The 27,286-nt window shown below is 45.4% G+C and overlaps 1 protein-coding gene across 2 annotated transcripts in view; it reads right to left on the reverse strand.

The window, feature by feature from the left end:
- The window catches only part of TMCC2 (transmembrane and coiled-coil domain family 2), a 524,849-nt gene that overhangs the window by 45,373 nt on the left and 452,190 nt on the right, over nucleotides 1-27,286 (reverse strand). For both annotated transcript variants that reach the window (XM_086923447.1, XM_086923446.1), the window contains exon 4: nucleotides 9,775-9,910. In XM_086923447.1, the coding sequence (XP_086779573.1) occupies nucleotides 9,775-9,910 (136 nt within the window). The remainder of the gene's footprint in view (nucleotides 1-9,774; nucleotides 9,911-27,286) is intronic.

Raw genomic sequence — 27,286 nt, forward strand, 5'->3', positions numbered from 1 at the left:
ACATTCGTCGATGGACTCGACGTCGATGGAGCCACCGTCGACGGGACGGTCGTCGACGGGGTAACCGAAGACGGGCTCGTCGTCGACGGGATAGACGTCGATGCTTTCTTCGTCGACGAGACAGTCGTCGACGGCGGCGTCGACGACTTCGTCGACGGGCTCTTCTTGGATGACAAATTTTTCGATGATGATGGCGTCTTCGTCGACGAGTCGTCCACGAGAGTTCTTTTTGTCACAACACAAATCCTTGTAGACACAATAGGAGTAGTAACAGATGTAGTGGATATCATATCCATAGAAGAAGAGGTTGAAGTAGAGACAGTGGTCACTGGAGAAGAGACAGTAGAAGTCTTACTCACAGTTTTCTTTGCCGGATCGTTGGTGGCTGAGGCTCCAGAGACAGAATGTTTGGATCTCTGTGAGGAGCCTGAAGTAGAGTGGGAGGTCTTAGCATGCTTTCTCCCCTCACTTGTCTTATCCTCTTGAGACCTCGCCCTCTTGCTAGAGGTAGAGGCTCTGTCGTCATCATCCGTGGAAGAGGATTTAAGCCACAAAAGGACTCGGGCCTCCCTATCCCTTAAGGTCTTGGAAGGGAAGGTAAGGCAGATCTTACAGCTTTTTGCCTCATGCTTAGGATACAGGCAATAAATGCAGTCCTTGTGCTGGTCATCCACATGGACCCTCTTCTTCTCGCATGTTCTGCAAGGTCTAAACAAGGCCTTCTTGTCAGACATCTTGAAGCTCTGAAGAAAAAAACGGAGTCAAGACTCAGGCAGACTCCCTTCCACACGACGTGCGGTGAAAATCTGAGGAGAGCTGGCTCTGCAGGGAAGGTTCTAGAGGGTGCTGTGAGCTGATTGGTTGGAGCAAAGACTTTGGTCCTTTTAGCATAATGAGGTAGATAGGCTACTATAATATAGGCCTCAGGCCTTTTCTAGGGCCTACTACTACAAAGTGCTTTTGGCACTGCTTTTCTATTTACCGTGGGACTCCCGCCTCGACGACGGGGAATGATTCAGGCATGTGAATCTATGAAAGATACCCCAATACTGGATAAGCATCAAAACTTCCTATACTTCTAGTTGAATTTCATCACCAGGAAGAGACTAGGTTCAACACTCATGCAGAGGCTCTTCTCTTTTTAAGCACTTCAGGAAGAAGTCAGTCTTTTCGTGGAACAGCCACTCAACATAGATGGGCATATTCATAAAGTCTACCTCGCTATCGCTTGAGAAACCAGTGCAAAACATCCAAGTGTGGTGACTTACTGTGTGAGGCAAGCTCAGTATCCACAGAATTCAGGCAGCCTTTGAATGTTTGGTAGTCCAAACCATTGTTGACCAGATCAGCGAATGGTCCCCCATGTGCTTTGGCAAAGTGATTAGTGTTTTCACCAGCTCCGAGAAAGTATGACCTTGCAGCCCAGAAAGCAGTATAGTGTAAAAGGCAAGGCTGCCCTAAGCAACGTTTTTTGTTCTATGAAGTCTTAGACCCACAGACTGCAGGTTCCAGAGAAAAGGCATTTGGGTTCAGCTTAGCAGAGGAAGGTCCCACCTCTACACAGTCAGAAAAAGGAATGTGACAATAAGAATTTTGGTCCACTAGTTGCAGGGCAGGAGAAAGGTTTGCCCCTCGCTGCCACTGCTGGCTTCAACACAGGCTTGTGGAAGGGAAGCAGAGGAACTGGGTCAGCAGAGAAGGATGCAACATTCCCATCAAGATGTTAATTCAAATGTTTCCGCTGCTTTTTGTACCACCAAAGTACACAAAGGACTTCATCTGAAGGGGACTGTGGAGTAAAGAATATCCCCTTCAAGAATTATTCAGAAAATTGGCATTTTTTAAGACCAGGAAATGCCAGCATCAGTGTTGTAAGAGGGAAGGAGTCGTTCTTCCTCCAAAATATTGTCCTCCATATGACCATATCTTTATTGGGCATGAAAAGAGTCAATTTAAAGACACCCTCCATAGGGCAAATCTCTGTGCCCTAATGAGGTGTTGTGTCAAAGATTCATCACTAAAACAGTCACAAAGTTTATCTTCTGACACTCGTATGATGACTGTTGCCTTTGAGTGTGTTGGAGGTATTACACAAATGAACTCAGAATACTGACTCCTGGGTACTGATGTCAAACTACCCCAAGCACAGGGGTTTCGGCGTCTTGGAGGGCAGAGGCTTTGTTGGAAGTGGCACCAAAATCAGAGCTGGTGGACGTGCAGATATGGTGGGTTTAGGGTGTGACCCGTCAGAATCGCAAAATGCCGCAGAAGAGGGCTCACTCCTAGGGAGTGGCACAGAGAGCAACAGAGCTATTGTACAGATATTCAGCATGGCCTGGCCGAAGGCTTGGACCAGTGTGGAATCAGGGCACCGAGTCACAGATTCTGGCTTCTCCTTTTCAACACTGAATCAGCTCTAACAAAGAGGAAAAGGGAAATGTTGGGGAAAGGCGTTAGGACTGCATACAGTTCCGGAAGCAGGACTGTTTGCTCAAGGAAGAAGTAGATTTCTTATTGCTGTGTTATTTTATGATCATTTGTATAGCGCCAAATGACTCACTCCCAAAGGAGTGTACCGGCGCTAGCCAGACTTGAGCAGAGAAAAGGTAACTTAACAGAAGAGCCATGTTTTGAGCATTTTTTTTAAAGTTTCCAAAGTCAGATCAAAATCGAATGTGGTGTTGGAGACTGTTCCAGTAGCGTGGGGCCAGATAGGAAAAGGAGAGACCCAGAGGTTCGAATGCAGTAAGGTCTTAAAAAGGGTTTGTCCATGGATCTCAGGTTTCTAGTGGGGTGATACCAGGTGAGTCTGGCTCGGAGGTAAGAAGGGTCATTTCCCACCAGCCGTGGCCCGTGGAGGGTGTTTCGGTGGGGCAGAGAGGCGGGGTGGGGGAGGGGCAGTGTGGGGGGTGCTAAAAACCGGAGTATGGATAATTGAAGGTAAGTAAACAATTTAATTAATACAACGAATTTCGTAGCGCACCCTGCATCACATTTTGCGATGCAGGGCGCGCTACGAAATTTGTTTTATTAATTAAATTGTTTACTTACCTTCAATTATCCATACTCTGGTTTTTAGCACCCCCCACCCTGCCCCTCCCTCACCCCACCTCTCCGCCCCACCGAAACTCCCTCCACGGGCCGTGGCTGTTTCCCACAAGAGATTTATGGAAAAGAAATAAAAATCTGAACATTGAACGTATCCTGCCTGAAAGCCAGTTCCAAGATCTCAGAGTAGGAGTAGAATTCGTGCCACCAGGAAGTCTACAGACTAGGCGGGCCATGGTGTTTTGAACCACCTGACATTTGGGCAGAAATGTCTCATTAGGAGCTATCAGAAGAACATTGTAATACTCCGGGTGGCTGGTAATAGGAGCCTAGACCAATGTTTGCCTAGAGCTCAGAGTGAGCCAAGAGAATACCCTTTTTAGTAGTCATAATGTGTTAAAACAGATAACACAGATGCTGTTGACTTGATCTTTCATGGCTAGATTATTGTCCACCAGAAAGCCCAGGTTTTTTACAACTCTCTTGGCAAGCTGAGCAGACCCTAACTCTGTGGGCCACCAGTCATCTGACCAAAATGTCTGTGCTTTGCCAAGCACAAGAATATCGGTCTTTCCTTTTGGAGACAGTTATGTTTCATACAGGCAGCCACCTTATGCATGCAGTCTATTAACCTAACTTTAGACGGCTCAGAGTGCTTTCCAAAAGAGATTGTCAATTGGATGTCGTCGGCGTACGATATTATATCAGAGCTGCACGAACAATCTTTGCAAGCAGGGCTACATAGATGTTAGAAAGAGTTGGGCTTAAGAAAACCCCCTGAGACACTCCTTTATCTATGGTCATAGATTAAGAATGAAAAGGATGTAGCGTGACCACTTGGGTTCTTTCGGACAAAACAACTTTAAGCCAATCTAGAGCTTTCCCCACAAGGCCCATCTCATACAGTCTCTGGATAAGAATAGAATATGGAACCATATTGAAGGTTGCAAATAGGTCAAGTAATACCACCATGGCTGGAATACCTTTGTCCAACAGTAATCGGTTGGAATCCAATACAGCTAGTAGGGCGGTCTCTGTACCATGAGAGGCTCTGAAACCTGATTGTGAGGTATCCAATATACCAATGTCCTCCAGAAAATTGGAGAGTTCTTCATTGATGAGGCCTTCCAGAATTTAGCTAAGAAGAGGTAAAAGGGAGATGGGCTTTTAATTTACAGGTCAAGGGATCCACGTTAGGTTTTAAAATAATAGGGATAACCTGAGCAGGTTTCCAAGCCTGTGGCAACTTAGCCATATCTAAATATAGATTGAGTAGGTATGCAATACAAGGAGCAAGCGAGGATGCTCGGGAAGAGGCTTTATAGGCAGGAAATGGGTTGCACAGAGAGCCGGATGTATAAATAAAATAAATAAATAAATAAACCATCCTCAACATATACTGCACTTGATCTTGAGAAATGGTCTCGAAGTGAATTAGGAGAGCAGGGGCTGAATGAGGAAGGGAATTTTGATTGCATGAGTCCGCAGAAATACCTTTCACTGTAGGAAAGCTCCTATAGATCCTAGAGATCTTGTCCTCAAAATAGTTTGCAAGCGCATCACAGAACCCCTGAGAAGAAGGTATTGCAAGCTTGCAGGCTGCCGGTTTGGTAAATTAATTAAAAACTTTTAATAATTCTTTTGAGGTGTTGCCTGTCTGATCTATCCTTTTAATAATGTGGATTTACGAGCTTGCCTAATCTTCTTACGATAGATGCAAAGGGCATGTTTATAGGAACTTCAATCTGGGGAGGCTTTGCTCTACGCCATCTCCTTCCCAGCCTTTCGCTGGTGGATTTATCAGTCCTTAACTCGGCTGAATAGCATGGGGCTTGAGATATACTACTTTTATCACCTTCAGTAAGGGCCACTACATCGAAAGCTTTGTGAGGGAATTGTGACAGTTGGAAATTGTGTCATTGACATTATCAAAGTTTTGTATTATTGGAGGCAGAGAGGAAATGCTGGGGATTAATTTGTCTCCAGGTTCTGATCGGACTACTCCCTGTTGTTTCTTGTGCTTTTTGTCAGAAGATCTTTTGGAATATAATTTTCTAATGGGGAACTTACAGGAAGGGGAAGCTTTAGTGTATCCCTGAGGGCATTGGTCAAAAATTGCTTGGGCTGCGGCTTTCTGATTGTCTTCAATGTGTGTGGTCTGATCGAAGATCCTGCATTCAGATGTTGTGTGGGTTCGGCATCTTATGACATCAGCAGGGACTCAGGAATCAGGAAGGTAAAGATACTCACTGGAATCCAAGTTCTCTTTCAGAGGAATTCTGATCAAAGTAATAGGCAATGAATAGTTCCATCCATGTGTGGGCATCCCAGAGCACTTTAAAAACATATATATTTATATACAACGTTGTGCAACAGTAGTTTAACATACATGTTTACAGCCTTTAAAAAGGCTAGAAATAGCCAGATTTCAGTTTTTTTTATTTTTAAAAAGAAGTTAGTAAAATAAAAATAGTCCCTGACTAAGAAAAGTGACCACAGAAAAAAGAAATTAAAAAAAGGACAGTGTTATGAAATATGCTGCAATGCAGAGCATTGAAGAAAAGTGGCACAGTGCCTTTAAAGGTCTCACAATACACCCTGTATCCCATAATACCTCACAGATGACAGTTCAATAAGATAATTTCTATGGAAAATAAGAGTATCCTGGATGAAAGTTGGTTACAGGAATGGGGAAGGTAAAGACACTCACTGGAATCTAAGTTCTCTTTCAGAGGAATCCTGATCAAAGTAATAGGCAATGAATAGTCCCATCCATGTGTGGGCATCCCAGAGCACTTTAAAAACATATACATTTATATACAACGTTATGCAACAGTAGTTCAACATACATGTTTCCAACCTTTAAAAAGGCTATTAATAGCCAGATTTCAGTTATTTTTTTATTTTGAAAAAGAAGTTAGTAAGATAAAAATAGTCCCGGACTAAGAAAAGTGACCACAGAAAAAAGAAATGAAAAAAGGACAGTGTTATGAAATATGCTGCAATGCAGAGCATTGAAGAAAAGTGGCACAGTGCCTTTAAAGGTCTCACAATACACCCTGTATTCCATAATACCTCACAGATGACAGTTCAATAAGATCATTTCTATGGAAAATAAGAGTATCCTGGATGAAAGTTGATTACAGCTATAAGTATTCTTGCTCAAGGAGGTGAGATGGTAGCTTATGACTATGATGAGGAATCCCCTGGAAGAGTACTAGGATTGCAGGTGAGTGGCCTTTCCTTCTCTTCCAGGTGACCCTCATAAATAGTCATAAGCACATAATAGAATAGCATGCTCATCCCACAAATGAGGTGGACAAGAAATAAACATAGCTTCGAAAATCACCCTAAAGGTTCCTTAAAGAAGCCTGCCCTACTTGAGTAGCCACTCTGAAGTCTGAATCCAGACAATGTCTGGTGAAATTGTGATAGACCTCCAGCTAGCAGGCTTAAAGAGTTCTAAAATGGAACCCTTTCTAGGAAGGGCTATAGTAGCAGCTTTCCCCATGTAGAGTGTGCTTTAGGTCTACCAAGGAGGGGATTCTTTGTTAACTGGCATGAAAACAATTTGCAAGATACAATCCAGCTGGATATAAACTGCTTTGTTGAAGGTAGACAAATCCTCGCTGGATCATACTTTATGAAAAGACAATTTCGTTGTCTTATTTCTTTTGTTGTGTCTAGATGGAATTTAAAACTATTTTTTCATCTATCAACTGTAGAGATCGTTGCTGGAGTTGATGGATTTGGAAAGAACGTAAGCAAAGAGATTGTTTGGTTACTGTGAAAATCTGAAATCACCTTAGGACGAAAACTTGGATGGATTATCATTACCACTCCTACTGCAGAATACACTGTATGGCTCAGTAGACCATAGGTCTTGAATTTCAATATCTCTGTGTGAGGAAGACAGCTTGTCAAATAAAATGTTGTAAGGAAACTTTGCGAATGGGTTCAAAGTACAGTCACACTAATTTAGATAGTACAATGTTAAGCTCCGAAGCAGGTGAAGGTGACCTAACCAGAGGGAAAAACTTCTTTATACTGTCTAAAAAATCCATAATCACAGGCATTCTAAAGAAGGAGTTTTGTGAAGGAGACTTCCTACAGGCAGTTATAGCTGCAATGCACACTTTAATAGATGAAAATTGTAGACCAGACCTTTCTAAATGAAGAAAAAAATGTGATTACCACATTTTCTTCGCACATGGAAGGATCATAGCTGCTTTGAATGAATCAAATGCATAACCACTTCCACTTTAAGGCAAGTTATTTTCTGATACAAGGGTGTTTGACTTCCCTTAGAATGTCCATGCAGTCGTGTGGTGGACTTAGATATCCATATTGTAGAAACTCAAGTACTGGCTAAGTTCAGTGATAGAAGGTTTCCGATCAGGACCTGGCCCTTGAACTCAAATAGAAGATCCTGCCTTCACGGCAGGGTCTTGTGCGGCCACTCGGATTGGTGAAAGCGGTTCGTAAACCAGCATTGTGGTCCGTAAATCACCACTGTTGGGCCACTCTAGTGCTATCATTATTACTATCTTGGAATGGTAACATTTGATTAGAAAAGTCTGAGGATAGCCCCGGTCAGGCACAATAGTTTTGCAAACCATAATTTTCTTTAAAGGTTTGACTAGGAGGTGGACAGCTGTGATTGTTAAATTTCTCACGATAAGCCATTTCCATATTGCTCAAGACTTGAGAGACAGTTGCCTTGAATGATCTCCTCCTTGCGTGTTCTGTTAATGCATTATTGTGGTATTGTCGTAAGGTCCATAAAGTAAGACTCCATCTTGAGCAGGTCAAGACTCCATTTTCAATATTTTAGCGGAATCATTGCAATGTCTGCTTTTGACGCAGATGTCATCTGTCCATATCTCTCCAAAAACATGTGAAATTGTCAAGTCATTCAGACAATGACATTGGTAAGAACACCTGATGAGACACCAGTCTGGGGCAAGTGCCTTGTTATTTCTATGTCAAGGTCAGACAGGAACAATAACAAACAGTGTAATCTGATTTGATGTGGTTTTACCTTATTTGTTTATAAGAATGAGCCTAACGGCCTGAATATGAGTTTGGCGGTCCTCCTGTAGGACCGCCACCGATGCACCCACAGGTAGACCGCCAAGCCTGTGGCACACCCGCCCACTGGATTTCGAGTAGAATCCAGGGCAGTCAGTGCAGTTGCAGCGGTCCCATGGCAGCGGCATGCTTTGACTGAGGATTAAAGCCAGCAGTCATGCTGCCGAAGTGGGCTGATGCCACGTTGTGTGCACTGTGTAGCATGCACCATGTTGTGCATGCCACACAGTGCAAGCAGGAACATGGACTTGTTGGAGGCATATCTTGAGACCCCTGCTCCCACCCCCATGGGCAGATTTGTTGGGGCCCCTTTCCGTACCTTTCCACCAAGCATTTCATGGTGGGCTCACCACTATGGAATGTTTGGTGTTAAGGCAAGTCGTAATTCGCTTGGCGGCGCCGCAAAATTGCCCTCCAATCTGCACCACCACTGCTGTGGGATCCTGGATCCTGCCGTGGCAGCGGTCCGACTGACACACTTCTAATAGGCAGACGGATAGGCCCAGCATTACGATATATGAGTAGATCAGGTTCACTTTGTAGGTCAAATTCAGAACATTAATCCACAATATTCTGTGTGCACTCCTTGTTTTTCAATATTCAATTCGTATAGATCATGTATTTATCACCATGTGCTGTCCAGGTATGTGCAATATCTCGTACTGCATCACTGTGTAAACATTTTTACAAGTGTGTTGCAGTGGCGGCTCCTCCGCTAAGGCCCCACTGAAGAAAAAGGAAAACTAAAATTATAATAACTATTGTTATTATCATTTTAGCTTTCCTATTTCAGTCAGTGGCTCTCAGTGTGGGGGGGGGGGGGGGTGTTGGCAAGAAGCAGGGGGAGGAGTGGTTTACACTCCCTAAGTGCGCAGGACTGCTTGGCCAGCCCTCTTGGATCGACCAAACAGTTGCGCACTTTTCATCTTCGCAACAATGCTGCATTACACAGTCTTGTGATGAACATGCAAAGCCTCCCATTCCCTGTCAGAGCATTGATCCATGGCGCTCAGACCAATCACAACCCTGCATTGAAGCGTTGTGATTGGCTCAGGGGAGCCTGGGTGCTTCCTGCTGTCGGACGAGAGACAAGAAGAAGAGGACAGAGAAGAGGTGGCAGCTGGCCGTTTTCAGGTAAGTCTTTTTTTTCCGTACTACCCCTTCCAACACCCCTGCCCCGCACTACCACCTCGGTCCGGTAGCAGCCGCTACTGGTGTGCTGGTTGTTATCCCACTTACCAGTTCTAAGACTCACTTTGCTGCGACCCGCAGGTTCCTGCTGCCTTTACAACATATTTTGTGTTCAACCAATAGTCATTTAAAGAAATCGATTGAGTTTCTTTGAATTCTTTATCCTTGAGTTTTTCATATGAATTTTCTTCATTCATAATCGTTTACACTTTTAGCAATTAACACTCTTACCATCATATCCAGACAAACAGTTTTTCTTCATCACACAGTAACTTATGCTACCTAATGAAGTTCGGGTCATATGACCCTTCGTCAGCGTGCCTCATCAACCAGTATTGATGTAAATTGGTCCTGCATGCATTCCGTCTACATTCTTGTTTCTCCCCTTCATAGTGTATCCACCATCATATCTCTGGTGAAGCGTTACTCTATCTGTAATCATACCTGTATGTCCCTTGCTCTCTCGTAGGACTGATAGGCAACTTTCTCTTCCATGCTAGCCAGCTCCTGCTTCAAGTTGGTCATTTCATTTTGGTGGAGTTCCGTCAGGTCATTCAGCTGCTCCTCCAAACGTTCATACCTACCCCAGAAGGGAGAGATACATGACACATTTGTTTCAAGCAAAACGATGTTCTCTAATGAATTACTGTAGGGGAGAGATGGTTATTTAGCTGTAACTGCAGATCTCCAGCAACGTAACAAATGTTACAGAGATTCATATGCTGTGAATAGTCTACCTCGTTAGTCCTGTTGGATTTCAATACACAGCAATATTTAAAATAACACTGAAACAGTCACCCACCCACAACCTCTGGTTCTTTTCAGGTGCAGTCAATGAGTGAATTGGCCCTAGGCTCCGTCCTCGAGGTCATATTAGAATGTAAGAGCGCAAAAAAGCACTTAAGAACTAAAAATCTTACCAGGGACATCTTAAGTCTTTTGGGGGCCCTGGGCCAAACATATTTTGGGGTCCCCAGTTCAGAACAGCTGTGAATTTATGATCCAATTTTAGCTTTCTGATAACCTCTTTCAGAAGGTCAATGACTTTAGACAGGCAGACTGGACCAACTTCTAAATGTGTTTCAACCTAATATTGAGGGATAGTGATGTGCGTTTTCAATACAGTAATATCGCAGCATCTCACTATTATTAATGCGCATAATCTCGATGATCCACTGCCATTTCGCACGTGAGGTTCTCTTCTGATCTAAAAGGAACTTTTTAAAATAGATTTTGCATGGTGTTATGAAACATAAACTTAACATTTACCTGCAAAATGTCTGAAACAAACTCCCACATATTACCTCTATTAAAAATAAATTGAATGAAAATGGAACTTAAACTAATCTATGTTTAAAAATAATTCAAGCTCATCAGGCAGGACTGTTTGGAGAACAGAGCTAGAGAAGCTATCAGGCACCCCCTGAAAGTTTGCATCCATGGGCCTGAGCCTACTTTGACCACGCCATAAAACGTCTCTGAACCTTACCACTGAAAGGGTGACCTGCATGGGAATCTATAATGTAGACCGATCCTGGAGTATGTAAATAGCAAAGAAACGTTTTCATGTCCAGGAAAAGGTCTTACATAGAACCACATGTTTAGTTGTGCTGCTATGACCTGTACAACCTGCTTATATAGAGACCTAGGGCCCGATTCACAGAACTAACTTAAGACAAAATCCTAAACTTACTACTTTTGGTATTCACAGAAGTTAGGATTTTGTCTTAAGTTTGACTTAAGACAGACTTAAGACAGACTTAAGAGAAAATCCTAACTTAAGCCTGTCTTAAGTCTGTCTTAAGACAAACTTAAGACAAAATCCTAACTTCTGTGAATACCAAAAGTAGTAAATTTAGGATTTTGTCTTAAGTTAGTTCTGTGAATTGGGCCCTTAGTATTTTATTCTTAATCCAGAGACTGGGGACTCTACTACTTGCAACCAAAGTTTCCGATTGGAATGGTAGTATTTCCTCATTCATGTGTGAATGCAAACACAAATCTCAAACCACCATAACTCATTTCTTCTACTTTTGCCTACAACATATAGATATTAGGAGGATGTGGTTAATCCTAGAATTCGGAAATGAAGGAATTCATCATGTTAACTAAGACTTTTTACTTATGAAGAGGTGCACTCTCTCAAACAAGCCTTACTATATACTGTGACTCAATAAGCTTAGAGTGTATGGTTGGAGAGGAGTAAACTGAAAAGGCAAGAGTGGTAGCAAGTCTTATAGATTAGTGTTAATTAGGCTAATGTCACTAATAATTGTGAACTTAACCGACTTCACCTGCTTTGAATATCCAATACTATGTGATCTGTTTTTATTATTGCTTCGGTATTATTCTTAGACTTGAATTTAGAATTTCGCTTCTGTTACAATAATGCTGATCTTGAATTAATGAGAGTGTATTTTATAATGTTGATCTTTGTCCTATCATATATAATGTAATACTACTTGTGCATGTGTATAATGTGTTTTACTACTGTGAAGAGTTGCCAATAAAAAGAATGATGACAGAGTGCATGCATATCATGGCAGTGGTGCTTGGCTAAACTGTGAGGTACTCACTAAGCTGTTACTTAAAAATCACTTTAAATGTCATTTTCAAACATAAGACTGCTTTATCTCATTGTTCGGTTAAGCAAAAATCCCGACAGCTGTCAGCTCTTTGCTGAGGTACAGACAGACACACACAGCGGAGCTCCTGAAGCTGTTTGAAGAGTTTGCTAGGCTAAGAAAAATGGAAACGACTTCTGGCTCCTTGCTAACGATTGCAAACACACATATCGGCCTGGGACCTAGGAATTTTCTTTTTTTTTGTTTTAATTTTCTGAATGTTATATAGCCTACCATTGAAGAAGACGCACAGCTGCACTTAGTACTTTCGTCTCCTTGTACTCCACTGATCTGTTTATTATTATTGTTCCACTGATCTGTTTTTATTATTGTTTCCCTTTGTTTCATTCTTCCCCCTTCCTTTTCCTTATTTCACTCCATTGTTTTATCTCCCAACTGGTTCTACCTTTCCATACTCCATTGCCTTATGATATTGACCCTGTCTATTATCTCTACTCCTGGACTCCCACCCTTCTTCCATCTCTATCCCCGCCCCCCTAACACCTCCCGCTTGAGCCACCTCATCGCACGGCCCCTGCCCTTATCTGGAGATATTACCTTTCAGTGTCTTCCCCCCGTCCCCACCCCTACTGGTTCTACCTTTCCATACTCTCCTATCTCATGATATTGACCCTGTCCATTGTCTCTACTCCTGGACTCCCCCTTCTTCCACCTTTCTTCCCACCTAACCCCTCCGGCTTGAGCCACCTCATCGCACAACCCCTGCCCTTACCTGGGGATATTACTTTTCACTGACTTCCCATCGTCCCCCCTTTGTGTTCCCCTCCCCTCTGTGCCCCACTCCAATCTCCCTCCCACACATCTTCCCCTCGCCGCCTGACCACTCCAGTTGAACCACCATGCCTCTCTTTAATCATACTCTAGCGACACTGGACTCACCCATCACTAGGCATGGCCCTAACTCTAGGTCCATCCTTTACCCCCCCAACCTTTCCAAAAATGTCAAGAAAAAGTTAAAACACAAACTTCTAATGTCACCAAGCAACCTTATTTGTTGACAACTACCTTAGCCTAAACTCCATTATAAAAACTAAACGCCCCTCTAAATGGAAAAGTATCTTCCTCCACCACCTTCCTGTCACGAAATCGTGCAAAATCCCATATGGTCTGAAAGAAATGCGTTACTTACCTGTAACTGCAGTTATCCAGTATTGGTGTCTTTCATAGATTCACATGCCTGAATCCTTCCCCGTCGTCGAGACGGGATCCTCCGGTATATAAAAAAGTAATGTCCAATAGACGTACATAGAAAAGAATAGGCCTAAGGATCCCACCTTAGTGGCCTATCCACGTCCTTTTGTAAAAAGGACCAAACTAGACTAGGCCCAAGGGTCCCACCTTAGTGGCCTATCTACGTCCTTTTATAAAAAGGACCAAAGTAAAGAAGCCAACCAATCAGCTACCACCTCCTTCTAGAACCTTCCTGTCAGGAGCCTAGGTCTCTCAGATTTTCGTACGCACCAAGCTAGGTAGGCGTAAACTTGTTAGAGAGATAGGTGAGTCCTTCCAGGGGAGGCGGGAGGGTGCATGTGAATCTATGAAAGACACCAATACTGGATAACTGCAGTTACAGGTAAGTAACGCATTTCTTATCCAGTATTTGGGTGTCTTTCATAGATTCACATGCCTGAATCAGAGTAGCAAGCAATATATTATGCACATTTTTGATGGAACATCATATATGAGTCTGTAGATAATACATATCACGCGACTGCAAACCACCAAAATGCATTGTCATGTAAATATTAGTAAAAGAATGTGCATACCAGTAAAGGATGGAGGGATGTCGGAAGGCTCAACTCACTGGAATAGATGGCGAAGCACTGCTTGGCCCACTGCTGCATCCTTCATCAGCTCAGTATCCAGGCAGTAGTGCCTGGTGAAGGTATGCGGTGACTACCAGGTCGCCGCTCTGCAGATGTCCAATACCGGCACTCCAGCAAACAGTGCCGCAGACGTGGACATGGCGCTTGTCGAATGAGCTTTGACTCTTGAGTCCAAAGGTCGTCCAGCCTTGTCATGGCAAAAGGTGATCGCCGAGGAAATCCACCTTGAAATGCTTTGTTTTGACAGGGGCATGCCTTTCCGTGGTCTACTAAAGGCAACAAAGAGTTGAGATGATTTTCGGAAGTGTTTTTTCTTGTCAATGTAGAATTTAAGACATCTCTTCAGATCCAACGAATGTAGAGTTTTCTCAGCTACAGTGGTAGGATTTGGAAAGAATGACCTGAGGACCACTGGTTCGTTGAGGTGGAAATCCGAAGGGACTTTCGGAATAAACCGAGGATTAGTCCGTAAGATCACTCTGCCCTCCCTGAACTGAATGATAGGATCTTGAATTGAGAGACCCTGCAACTCGCTGACCCTTCTAGCAGAAGTCAAAGCCAGGAGGATGGCCATTTTCCATGAGATAAATTTGATGTCTGCCCTATGGATGGGTTCAAAGGGGTGCTTCATTAATTGGTGAAGGACCACATTGAGGTGCCACGACGGAGGGATCAGCCTTGGTCGTGGGAAGGACCTGTAGAGACCTTTAAGGAACTGCTTTATAAGTCTGTTTGCCCACAGGGATGGACCCTTAGAAGTCCTGGGAATCTTGAGATCGCCGCCAGATGCACTTTAATGGATGCGTGTGCAAGGCCCGATTGTGCCAGATGTAGTAAGTATGCTAGCAGCTGCTGTGGAGTGATGTGGAAAGGATGCAGGCCTTCGGCCACACAACAAGAGCAAAACCGCTTCCATTTTAATGAGTATGTTTTATTAGTGCTGTCCGCTCTAGCCTTTGCAAGGATGTCTCTGCACTCCTGCGGGATGTTTAAGTGGCTGAATTCCCGGTACTGAGGAGCCAAGCTGACAATTTTAGAGAGCTCAGATTCGGGTGATGTACCTGTCCTTGGGACATTGTGAGCAGAGCTGGATGTTGACATAGGCGAATAGGTGGCTGGGCAGAGAGGCGGTGAAGGTCCGTGAACCAATGCTGCCTCGGCCAGAATGGAGCCATCAGAATCAGAGTGCAGGGCTCCGACTTCATCTTCCTGAGAACCCTGGGTATCAGTGGAAATGGCGGAAAGGTGTACGCAAAGACGTTGCACCATGCGATGGAAAATGCATTTCCGAGGGTTCCTGACTGGTGATGCCTGCTTGCGAAGCTTGGGCATTTGGCGTTCTCTTTTGTGTCAAAGAGGTCTATTCGCGGAGTTCCCCATTCCACGAAGATGTGTTCCAGCACTTCCATGTCTAGTTCCCATTCGTGGGATGGAGATCCCTGTCTGCTCAGAGCGTCCGCCAAGACGTTGTCCTTGCCCGGGACGTACTCTGCTTTCAGCATTATCCCATAATCCACAAGCCAGTTCCAGACCCTTTGCGATTCGCGAGATAGTAAGAGCGATCGCGCCCCCCCCCCTGCTTGTTCAGGTAGTGCATCGTCGTAGTGTTGTCTGTTCTGACGAGCACTGGGGAGTTTTGAATGCGTGGCAGGAAGGATTGTAGAGCTAGGAAGACCGCTCTTAACTCCAATCGGTTGATGTGGAGCTGGGTTTCCTGTTCTGTCCACTTGCCATTGATCTGGAGTTCTTGGAGGACCGCTCCCCAGCCTTCTAGGGATGCGTCCGTTGTTATCACATGTGGCTCTGCGGGAAGCAGGAACGGCAATCCCTGTGAAGGAAGGCCGCCACAGGGGAGAGGCATTTGGTAAATATCCGTGGGGCAGATTTGAGGCCAAAAGGGCGGAAACAAAATTGGTAATGTTGCCCCGCTACAGCAAACCTGAGGTACTTCCTGTGCCCTTTGAGGATAGGAATATGGTAGTAAGCGTCCTGCAGGTCTAAGGACGTCATATAGTCCCCTTCCTCCAATAGTCCCAGGATCTCCTGGAGTGTCACCATACGGAACGATTGTTTCCTTAGGAACACGTTGAGTGCGCTGAGGTCCAGGATTGGTCTCCACTTTTTCCCTTTCTTGTGGATCAGGAAGAAGTGGGAGTAAAAACCTTTTCCTTCGTGAGTTGGTGGAACTCTCTCTATCGCTCCCTTCTGCAGCATGGAAGAGATTTCCTGAAGAAGCAATCGTAGGTGCCTGTGGGACCGTTTGCGAGGTGGTGTTGTCGGGGGGATCGTGACAAATTCCAGAGAATGTCCGAATTGAATTAGCTGGAGCACCCACCGATCTGTTGTTATCAATCTCCAATTGTCGAGGAAGTGTGTGAGTTTCCCTCCAATTTTGAAGAAGTTCGATGGTGGTATGGACTGGCCATTGACACAAATCATTGGCGGTTGCCAGCAGGTTTTTTCTGGTTCTTCCCCCTGTAGTTAGACTTGCCGTAGGAAGTCTGACGCCCTTGCTGCTGTTGTTGCGGTTGGTATTGCGTTCTGTTCTGGTTGTATGAATAGGAGGACCTGTTCTGGTTTGTGCCTCTATAAGAAGATTGTCCTCTATTTTTGTTTCCACAAAAGGACTGGTTCCGGATTTGCAGTTTTCCAAGGGCTTTGGCAGTGACCGTGTCTTTTTTGATAGTATTTAAGGCCTCATCGATCTTTTCTCCGAAGAGATGCTGGCCGTCATAGGGCATATCAAGAATCTTCGTTTGCACCTCCTGGTGGAAAGAGGTGGCTTTGAGCCAGCCCTGTCTTCTGAGTACAGCAGCACCTGCCAGTTGCCTGAAACCGGTCATGGAGACATCCATTGCGCAGTCAATGAGCTCAGAGGCAGATGTCTGGCCTTCCAAGAGGAGCGATTGAGCTTCCTCCTTTACATCCTCTGGCAGGTTAGATAGGTAAGGTGCAATATCTGCCCAGAGTTGCCGATTGTAGCGGCCCAGAAGTGCGATGGAATTTGCCACCTTTACGGTCATGGCCGACGTGGTGGAAAAACGCTTGCCAATAGTATCCAGTTTTCTGCCTTCCTTGTCAAGTGGTGTTGACAGAGGCGATGCTGGGTTACGTGAATTTTTCTGTGCCGCCTGGGTTACCACAGAATCTGCCTTGGGGTGACCTGTGAGGCATGCTGGCGCGGATAAAGTTGCCTTGTATTTCTTTTCGAGCCTGGGTACTACTACTGGGATTGAAGCTGGTGTTTGCATCAATAATTTCCCTTGCTTCCATATAAAGTCAATTATGGGAATTGACTTGGTTGTCTTTTTAGCTGGTTCCTTGAAGTCGTACAGGAAGCACTCGGTTTCCTGAGACTCCATAGTCATGTGGAATCGTTTGGCTGCACGCTCTACAAGGTTATGGAATCCACCGATGTCTGCGGGTGGTGATTCTGAAGACTGTGGCTCCGGGGAGGCCGGAGAAGGAGCTATATAATCTTGATCTACATCTGGGTCAGACTCGTCTCCACGGACCTCGCCCTCTTCCTGGTCCCCTTCTTCGTCATCAGACGATTGAATATCTTGTACTGGTTCTTGTTCCCCACTAAGCCCCAGTGGTGGCGGCTTGTGGTGGGTTAATGGAGTGAGTGCGTGTACAGATGTAGGTACAGGCGTAGTGGGCTTTTCCGGAAACCCCTTTTTATAGTCCTGTATTAAAAATTGCAGGTCTGATACAATGGCCGCTGGTAGGCACACCATCAGTGTAACCTGTGTTCGGACTTGAGTGTGGACTGTATGTTCCATATGTTCCACTTCCTCCATTTCCTCATCAGTGCTTTGGCACTTGACCACAAGGTCTGATGGGCTTGTGGCTTGTGTGTACAACTCTTCCTCCGACTCCTCACCTTGAAGCAGGCAGGTTGGAGGCAGCTCTTGCACCCTACTAGGTGACGTCAGATCTGGCGTAATTGGTTTCTTCGAGCTTTTAATGCCGATATGTGCTGTCTGTGGCGGCAAGGTATCCGTGGCTTGAGATAGCAACACAGACTCTTTCCATTTCCCTGTTGGCGTTGTCATATGCGGTGCCGATGACGACAATGCATTTCCAGGGGTCGTCGACGGCGTCTTCGTCGACATTACCTTCGTCGACGGTAATTTCCCCGTCGTCGTCGGTGCCCCCGTCAACGGTGTCCTCGTCGACGGAATTCTCGTCGACGTGTCCTTCGTCGACGGGATGATCTTCGTCGACGGCGCAATCGTCGATGACTTTGACTTCGTCATCGACGTCAACTTCGTCGTCAACGATAAGATCTTCGTCGTTGATGGTGTAAATGGAATGGTCGACGACACTGGCATACTCGCCGTCGATGAAGGTGTCGTTTTCGTCGTCGATGAGGAGGCCGACGATGCTGTCGTCGTCGACACTGTCGTCGTCGACGTTGAAGCAGTTTTTTGCGCTGAAGAGATAATCGACGCTGTCGTCGTCAAGGTCAGCAGTGGCTTCCTGGGGACAGGAAGATCCTAGTCAGACACTGAGGCTTTGCCCTCTGACGACTTCTTGAGAGTCTTCTTAGGAGGGGTGTCTGAGGGGCTAGGGGAAGTAACCCTTGGCCTCTTCAAGGAAAATTGTGAAGTACCAGCGACACTCTCACCGTCATCTGACACCAAGTCGTCTGTCCTCTTCTTCAGCCTGTCCAGCCAGAGCAGCAGGCGTCCTTCTCTGTCTTTAAGGGTCTTATTTGAGAAGGTCCTACATATTTTACAGTCCTTGGGTAGATGGTGAGGGTAGAGGCAATATAGGCAGGTTTCATGCTTGTCCTCTACATGGAGCCTTTTCTTTCCACACGAGGAACAGGCTCTGAAGAGACCCTTTTTCTGGGCATCAGCCATAATGTACTAAGCTTGGTAAATTCGTTTTTTGAAGAAAAGAAGAAAATCCTGAGGAGAACTCAGGTGGAGACTCCCTAGCACAACGTGCGGTAGAAAATCTGAGAGACCTTGGCTCCTGACAGGAAGGTTCTAGAAGGAGGTGGCAGCTGATTGGTTGGCTTCTTTACTTTGGTCCTTTTTACAAAAGGACATAGATAGGCCACTAAGGTGGGACCCTTGGGCCTACTCTAGTTTGGTCCTTTTTACAAAAGGACCTGGATAGGCCACTAAGGTGGGATCCTTAGGCCTATTCTTCTCTATGTATGTCTATAGGACATTGCTTTTTTATATACCGGAGGCTCCCGTCTCGACAACGGGGAATGATTCAGGCATGTGAATCTATGAAAGACACCCAAATACTGGATAACTTCAAGACATGGAAACGCAACCTTCATAATATGACCAACTTCAATCATCCTCTTCTTTCTTCCCACAGCTACCCGAGTACAGACGACGAAACCCTAGTGATTCTAGGCACCTTGGTAGGGATTTGGAAAGACCCAGCCGCTCCCACGACGATAAAAATTCAGCTCTGCAATTTGTCTCTACCTTTACACAAGATCCGCATAGAGACAAATCCAGGTCTCCTCTTAAAACTTTCACAGATGCGGACTGAACAACTTTCTGTTATTTAATTGGTTACTCATATGTTTAGATGTAGTTAACAGTAGGCCTTGTATTTATTCTTGATCTCCCTCCATTGATACTAATAATGGAGGTAATTTGTCTGCCTTTACATTTTATGATATTCAAATATGGTTAGGTCTGAATAGTTTCCTGCTACTTAATTGATTACTCATATATTTAGATATAATTAATAGTATAAATGTTATTCATTTTTGGTTTTCATTCATTACTGTCATATTTGATCTAATCTGCTTTACTTCTGCATGTTATGTATTCAAACATTGTTAGATTGCAGATAGCATTTTCCTCTACTTTTCCTTTCTTCAATTTTCCCTTTATGATGTTGTTTTACCTAATAATCATCACCTGTTCTTCCAGCATGCCATAGATGCGGACTGCATAACTCCCTGCTATTTAATTAGTTCTTTGTCAGATTAGTTGTAGTTAATAGTAGTCCTTATATTATATTCTGTGAACCTATTCATTAATTATGAAATTAATTTGACGCGTAATGGTTTTTTAAGTATTTTAAATATTGTTAAATGATCTATAACCAGTTTTATTACCTTACTCTCTCCTTATTTAATTCTATTTGTACGATATTTTCATCCCTCATAATGAATGCCTGCTTTTTCAATATGTCCTATTGTAATGTACTACTCTCCTATAATATTCTATTCTATTCTATATTATCTTAATCAAACTTCTGATATTAGTTCCTAGTAAGCTTTCTACCCCTTTTAGGCTTTTTTTAGTGTTAATACTTACATTATGAGTAACTTGTATTCCATCATAAGCTAATGCTTAATCTTCTAAGTTATAGCATGTTATAATGGGAGACATTCCTATTTATGTCAATATTGTATACACCTTTACATTGATATAGATAGATGTATGTAATTTTATTGATAATTTTTCTCTCCTTATTGTGAACTGCTCTGTGGGTCTTAAATTCTCACTTTCCTCTTACTGACTCTTATCACATCTTTTTTTTTTCTTTTCCAACTCTTTATTCCAGACTGTACTGAGAAAATTACAGCAATTGCAACGTATCACGTATGCACTTCAGTCATTGCTTTCTATTTTCTCCCCATCAGTTCTTATTACCAAGTTACATAGGCTCAAAGGCATATTGTGTACCCGAGGAGCATTACATTGTCCATCAATCATCTCCAATATGCTACTCATTTCCACTGTACAATAGATCGGCATTATATATTCAATATCGTCCTACAAAATCAAAGAACTAACAGCCCCCCTCCCTCCCTCCCCAAACCTCCCACCCTACTCCCTCCCGTCTCCTGGCCTCCGTGGAAGCCTACTGTGTACCACCTCCTAACGTTCATAGCAAGCTATTATGATGTAGTGCAAGGGTGACGAGTAGCCTGTGTGCTAATTCGGCTTTAGTGTCCTCTATCAAATAATCTCTGCACAACCTGGTTTACGGAGGCCTGTCCACCTGTGATGGTACCAGATCTATCCCTTCCAATGCTATCATCATGACCTCTCATTCCTGTGCTATGGGATGCTTCCGTTGGCCTCTCTCTTCCTCCCTTCTGAGAGTTGCGCTCTCTGCTCGGCCCCACCTCACTAGGTCCATCTGCCACAAGGATGTTCTTGGAGATCTGGGGGATTTCCATCTCATTGTCAGTGCCCTGACTGCTAACAGAAGTGCCAAGTCTAGGAATTTCAGTTTAGCCTTCAGAGTTTTGGGTCGCTGACGGGACCCCACTAGACAATACAGAGCTTCTTCGGGCACCAGCAGGTTAGTACCAGTACGCAGTATCTAGCGTACCTCCGCCCAATATTCCCGCAAGTGTGGGCAGGACCATAGCATGTGGAGGAATCCAGCCTCATCCCCCCTACAACGCGGGCAACAGTGGGGGTATTCTGGGAACATTCTATGTAATCTCTTGGGAGTTAGGTACGCCCTATGGAGAACCATGACCTGTATAAATTTAAATTTAACATTCCGTGATACCCGCTTAGGATGCTCGAGGATAATCTGCCATGCCTTATCAGTCAGTACCGTCTCAGTGTCCTGAACCCAGGTGTCTCTCAGTGTAGTGAGCGGGATTGCTGCGTGTGTTCCGATCCCTGTATATAACCAGCACACTAAGGCCTAGATGTATCAAGCAGAATTTCGGCCTTAACGAATCGCAAACGGACATTTTGCATCTTTTGGGATGTATGTGAAATTAGCAAAATAAGGAATCGCAAAAAATTGCAATTCCTTATTTTGCTTAAGCATTTAAGGAATCGCAAAATTGCGATTCCTTAAATGCCATGTATGAAGCTTTTTTAATTTGCGAATTCAGGTTAAGGAATCGCAAATTAACACCAACTTGAGGTTCGTGTTAATTTGCGAAATCCTTTCAAAAACCAAAATTTGGCAATTTTGAGGGTGGCATGTGACACACATACATATGGGCATGTATGTGCGCCATATGCACACACATGTATGTTTCAGGGGCACCCTTGCAATAATTCTCAAATTGCGATTAGCAAATTGCGAATTCGCAATTTGAGAATTATTTCGCAATCATTGCTATGGGCCTCCTGGGAAATTATTCCTTATTTGAGAATTCACAACTTGCGAATTCGCAAATAAGGAATAATAAGGAATCGCAAAAAAATAGCGATTTTAAACATACATCCCATTTTGCGATTTCTTAATAGCGATTCAGTAAAAATCGCTATTAAGAAATCGCAAATAGGAACGATGATACATCTAGGCCTAAATGGCCTCCCGCACCCATATAATATAGCAGATGAACCAATTTGTGTTGCGTGGGTTTAAGTTGTTGTGGTGCCCAGGTGTTACGAATATAATGTGATACCGTGGCGTTTAACAAATATAATCTTGGGGGAGCACCCGTAACCTGCAAGAAGGATTCATGATCCAACAAAGTCTCATCCCCCAAAAAAGGCAGCCACCTCATCTATCCCAGTCTCCATCCATGGACGTAGTGTATGCCGTGTGAGCCTACCCTGCGGTGTCAGGATACCCAGTAGGGGGATATTCTCCGCATATGGTACCACTGATTAGGTATATGATAATGCTTTCCGCCAGCACAACAGGGCCGTGTGCAAGAGGAGGTGACAGTCCGTAGGAGGCCGACTACTTGGTAACAACGTGTAGTTCCCCTCGCTCCAGCCGGTCTGGTGTGAAGTCAATCTTGTGGAGGTTCTTGCCGGCCGCCCAATGTGAAAGCCACTGGAGTTGACTGGCGTAACAATATCTGCGGAAATCCGGGCCTCTCAGGCCTTCCAATCTGGTCCCTAGCTGCAGCTTACGGACGCTAATGCGCCTGCGACCGGCACCCCAGATTAGACTAGTCAAGATAGTATTTAGAGTATTAAAAATATGCTGGGGGATAAGCACAGGTAAATTTACAAAATAATATAACAGACGGGGAAGCAAGACCATTTTAGAGATCGCAATTCTGCCCATGACGGACAGGGGTAAGGAATTCCAAAATCCTACACTGCTGGGAAGCCGTGTAATGGCACAGTTAATATTGCCATCAATTTGATCCTCAGGTGATCTATACACCTGTATCCCCAGGTATTTGAACGTGGTCTGGGCAACCGGAATCTGATGCATCCCGAAGCGGATGAAGGAGGGGTGCAGGGCGTCTCTAAAATAAAAAACATTGGATTTTTCGGGATTGATGGCCAGGCCTGATACCGCCTCAAATCGGCAAAAAATATCATAGAGAGCAGTGTGATCCGCCTCCAGGTCACTAAAATATACTAAAATATCATCCACGTAGATGGATATTAAGTTATGTGTCCCTCTAAGCAGGATACCCATCCTAACCTCATGGGCACGAAGGGCTATAGCTAGGGGCTCTAAAGCTAGGACAAATAAAATCGGTGACAGGGGGCAGCCCTGTCGAGTGCCCCTGTACACTGAATAATAATCCGAGACATATCGGCCCGTGCGTGCCCTAGCCGAAGGATCTGTATATAATAATCTGATCCACTTCAGGAAAGAATCCGGGAAGCAGAATCGTTTCAAGGCTTCAAACATAAATGCCCACGACAGGGAATCAAACGCCTATTTGAGGTCCAGTGCTAAACAGCCCGCCCGAGGGAAGTCCCGTGGTGTGACCGTCATCAACGCATGTAGCCTCCGTGTATTCAGGGACGTACTCCGTCCCGGGAGGAATCCCCATTGGCCTTGATGCACCAGGGCCAGAAGATGTGATTGTATACGTGAGGCTATGGCCTTACTGAGAATCTTGTACTCTGTGGAGAGCATGGACAGGGGCCTATATTTAGCCATTTCCAGTGTATCTCTGCCAGGCTTGGGTATTGATGTGACCAGAGCCTGCATCGTCGATACGGATAAGCGCCCCATCTCAAACGCCGTCTCATACACCCTGTCTAAGACAGGCACTAAAATATGTGAATAAGTCGAGTAAAACTCTACTGGGAGCCCATCCATGCCCGGCATCTTATTCCGGTTAAGAGACTTGATGGCAGCCCGTATCGCATGCTTTGTGATGGGTCCTTCTATCTCCCTCTGTGTGTCAGCCGCCAGGACCAGGAAGGGGAGATCATGTAGGAACTCGCTCGAGTATGCGTCCCGGGTCTTCCAGGTCAAAGGGAGCATATTATGCTCTTAGGTGGTCATGAAACGCTGTGTTAATCTCGGATTGTGTGCGGATCAGGGTGCCTGACACGTCATATACCTGGGTTATTATCGGAGGGTCCGGTTGATCTCATATCAGGCGGGCCAGAAGGGTGCCACACCTATCAGCATCAGCATGCTGACGGCGTAAGTATTCCTTATGATCAATGATCCGTAGTGTTTCCAGTACTTCTGCATGGTTAATATTCCCTGCCTGTAGTGCTCCCCTCTTCCCAGGGTCCGCACTCGCTTCCCGTTCTAGCACCTTCAAGCGGTCTTCTACCTCACAGAGTTTTTTATGGATCTCCTGCCGGGCTCCCACTAATCGGCCTATGGCTGCCCCCCGCACTATAACCTTCATGGCATCCCAAATCACCAAATTAGATGTAGCAGAGTCCCAATTTTCTTCGAAATAATTATTCAAAGTATCAGACAGTGACGCCCGAAAGGGGCCATCCTCCAATAGGAGCGTTTTTAGCCTCCTGGTGGGCACCGGGGTCAGCACCCTGCCCCAGAGAAGGCTGGGCGACAAAGGCCTATGATCAGAGAAAGTTTTGGCCAAGTACTCTTGGCTTCCTATCTTCGTAACCAATGAACGTGAACACATGAACCGGTCAATCCTGGTATGGAGGTTGTGTAAGGGGGAAAAATAAGAATACTCCTTATGGGTTGGATACAGCTCGCGCCATGTATCCGTTAATCTCCAGCCCTCTGCCCATGCCGTGAATATCTCAGTCAGCTTTTACACACCAGCCGCCTGGAGGGGGGGATGCGATCTATCCAGTCCCAAATCCAACACCATGTTCCAGTCGCCGCCCAAGACCCAGGGAATATCCATCCAATCTGCAAGTGCCAAACCCACTGTGTGTAAAAACCTATCCTGGTTGAAGTTCGGGGCATATATACTGCCTAGCACTATCAGTGTGCCATCTGAGGGGCCCTTCACCAAAATATATCGGCCTTGATCATCTACCTTCCTCTCTATCTCCACAAATGGTGTCCCATGGCGAATCCAGATGGTCGCCCCGTGGAAAAGGCTGAGTATGTCGTGGAATAAATGTTACCCCTCCACTTCTTCCTCAATGTTTGAGCTTTTGATGCTGTAAGGTGGGATTCTCGGAGGAATGCAACCTGTGTGTCATGCCTAAGTAGAAATGAGTGGATCCGATGCCGTTTCTGTATCGCCCCAAGACCACGCACATTCCAGGTAGTAAATCTATAAGACCCTACAGTGTCAGCCATAATCTTCGTCTATCGAGCATAGGAGTGTCAGTAGGCCCAGCTCATGGCCCCATGTGACTAAAGACCAGGAGACTTCTTTCCTTAAACCCCTTTCCAATAACTGAACATACGTGGCGCATTTAGACAACATTGCTGTGCCGAACATAAGAACAATAAACAAATACATCCAAGCAAAAATGCATACGCCAATGGAGGGGTAGCCAAGCACCATTTTGGACATCTGATCCGTCGCACCGTGTGCCGCTGGCTCAACGGCGTTCCGCCCCGGGGGCATAACTCTATGAGTATACTTTTCATCACTAACTGGGGCATCCCTGCGGGGGGAACAATTAGTACCATAGGGGCTGTGTCTAGTCCGGGAGTGCCTTCTACTTAATCCATTCCAGTGGGACAAAGAACTTCTCAAGAGTCTCAACCCGTAGGCCCCCAGTGAATACAGTCCCCCTTCCCCCAAATTCTTCACATCATGATAAAGCAATATGAACAATAGACAATTGACACTTTATAAAGGATACCAGGAATTGCAGTTCAACCAGTTAGTTCCGGACGAAGCTATCCATCTCATCAATTGTCCAGCTTATCATCTGCCGCTCTGGGCGTGACGGTAGGGAATAGGACCACGCTGTGATCCAAGTCCAAGTGGACTGTACTGTCGTCCGAATCCGTCACAATCTTCCTCGTGTCTTCTCGAAACGAGGCCGCCATCGCCAACGCTCCCAGTGGATCTTCATTCTGTTGCTCCCGCGAGGGGCCGCGTCGTCCCGCTCCCTCTGCTGTCCCAGGGGAACCTTCATCTTCCCGTCCCGAGTCCCCTCTTGAACCACTTGCAACTGCCTCTTGGGTGGTATCCTGGCTCCCATCTATACCCATCACCTCCAGCCATTCCTCGACATCTGTGGAGCTCTCAAAGAAGTGAGTTTTCCTGCCGTGTACAATCTTAAGTCGGGCAGGGAAAAGTAGTGCGTATTTCAACTTGGCTTTCTGCAGTTTCTATTTCACCTCCATATACGAAGAACGCTGTTTCTGGACCACATTTGTGTAGTCCGGATATAGGGACACCCGTTGGTTCTCATATTGTATGAGGGACTTCTCTCGAGCCTTCTGCAGCAGGACCTTCCTATTTCGGTAATTGAGTATCCGCACTATCAGAGGGCGGGGTGGGCGGCCCGGTCTAGGCCTTCCAGTCGGAATCCGATGTGCTCGCTCCATGCAGAAATGTGGTGATAGGCCTTCCACAGTGACGTAGTCCCGGAACCATTGTTCCATGAAATCCGCAGCACGGGTCCCCTCACATTGCTCCGGAAGGCCAATAACACAGATGTTATTGCATCGATTGTGGCCCTCCGCATCCTCTACTCGGTCCATTAGGGAGGAGACTTGTTGCTGTAGTTGTTGAATAGAGGTGGAGTGGTCCGCCACCGTCGGCGTAAGGTCAGCTATAGCGAGGCCATGATCTTTTACCTTATCCGCCAATTTAGTATGGTCCGCCTTTAGCAATGACAAGTTTATGGTGAGGGCCCCCAACTGCTGCTCCATCGCCGACCTGGATTCCCTTATTTTTTTCAAAATTAAGTCGAGTTTGTCCGCCTGTTGTTCGCCAGCTGGGCCCTGCTCAGGGGCTCCCATGAGAACACTATTATCTCCGGTACCCGGACGATGGGTCTCGGGGCCTCCTTGTCCCTCCAACATCTTTGCACCTTTACGTACCATGATAGTCCGGAGTCGGGCTATCTGATCTTTAATATGTAGGGGCAATGTGAGGAAAGTACCAAAGCGTGAAGTGTCCCTTCCGGAGGAGCCCGTCTCACAGCGTCGTCGTGGTAATGTCACCCGCTGGACAGGAAGTTCCAGAACTCAGGGGACCGAGGCGGGGGGACCAATGTCCAGCCAAACTGAAAAGGGGGGGGGGGGTTTGCTCCCGGCAACACCCACAATGTTGGAATTCCACCAGGTACTAGGGCGCCTCCACTCTTATGACATCTTCTACACTATTCATGACTCTTTATCAATCTGCCACTATGGGTCTTTCCACCTTCTATTATTACCCGCCATACTAACTCCTTCTTT

This window comes from Lissotriton vulgaris, chromosome 5 (genome assembly GCF_964263255.1).
Source record: "Lissotriton vulgaris chromosome 5, aLisVul1.2, whole genome shotgun sequence".
Lineage (NCBI taxonomy): Eukaryota > Metazoa > Chordata > Amphibia > Caudata > Salamandridae > Lissotriton > Lissotriton vulgaris.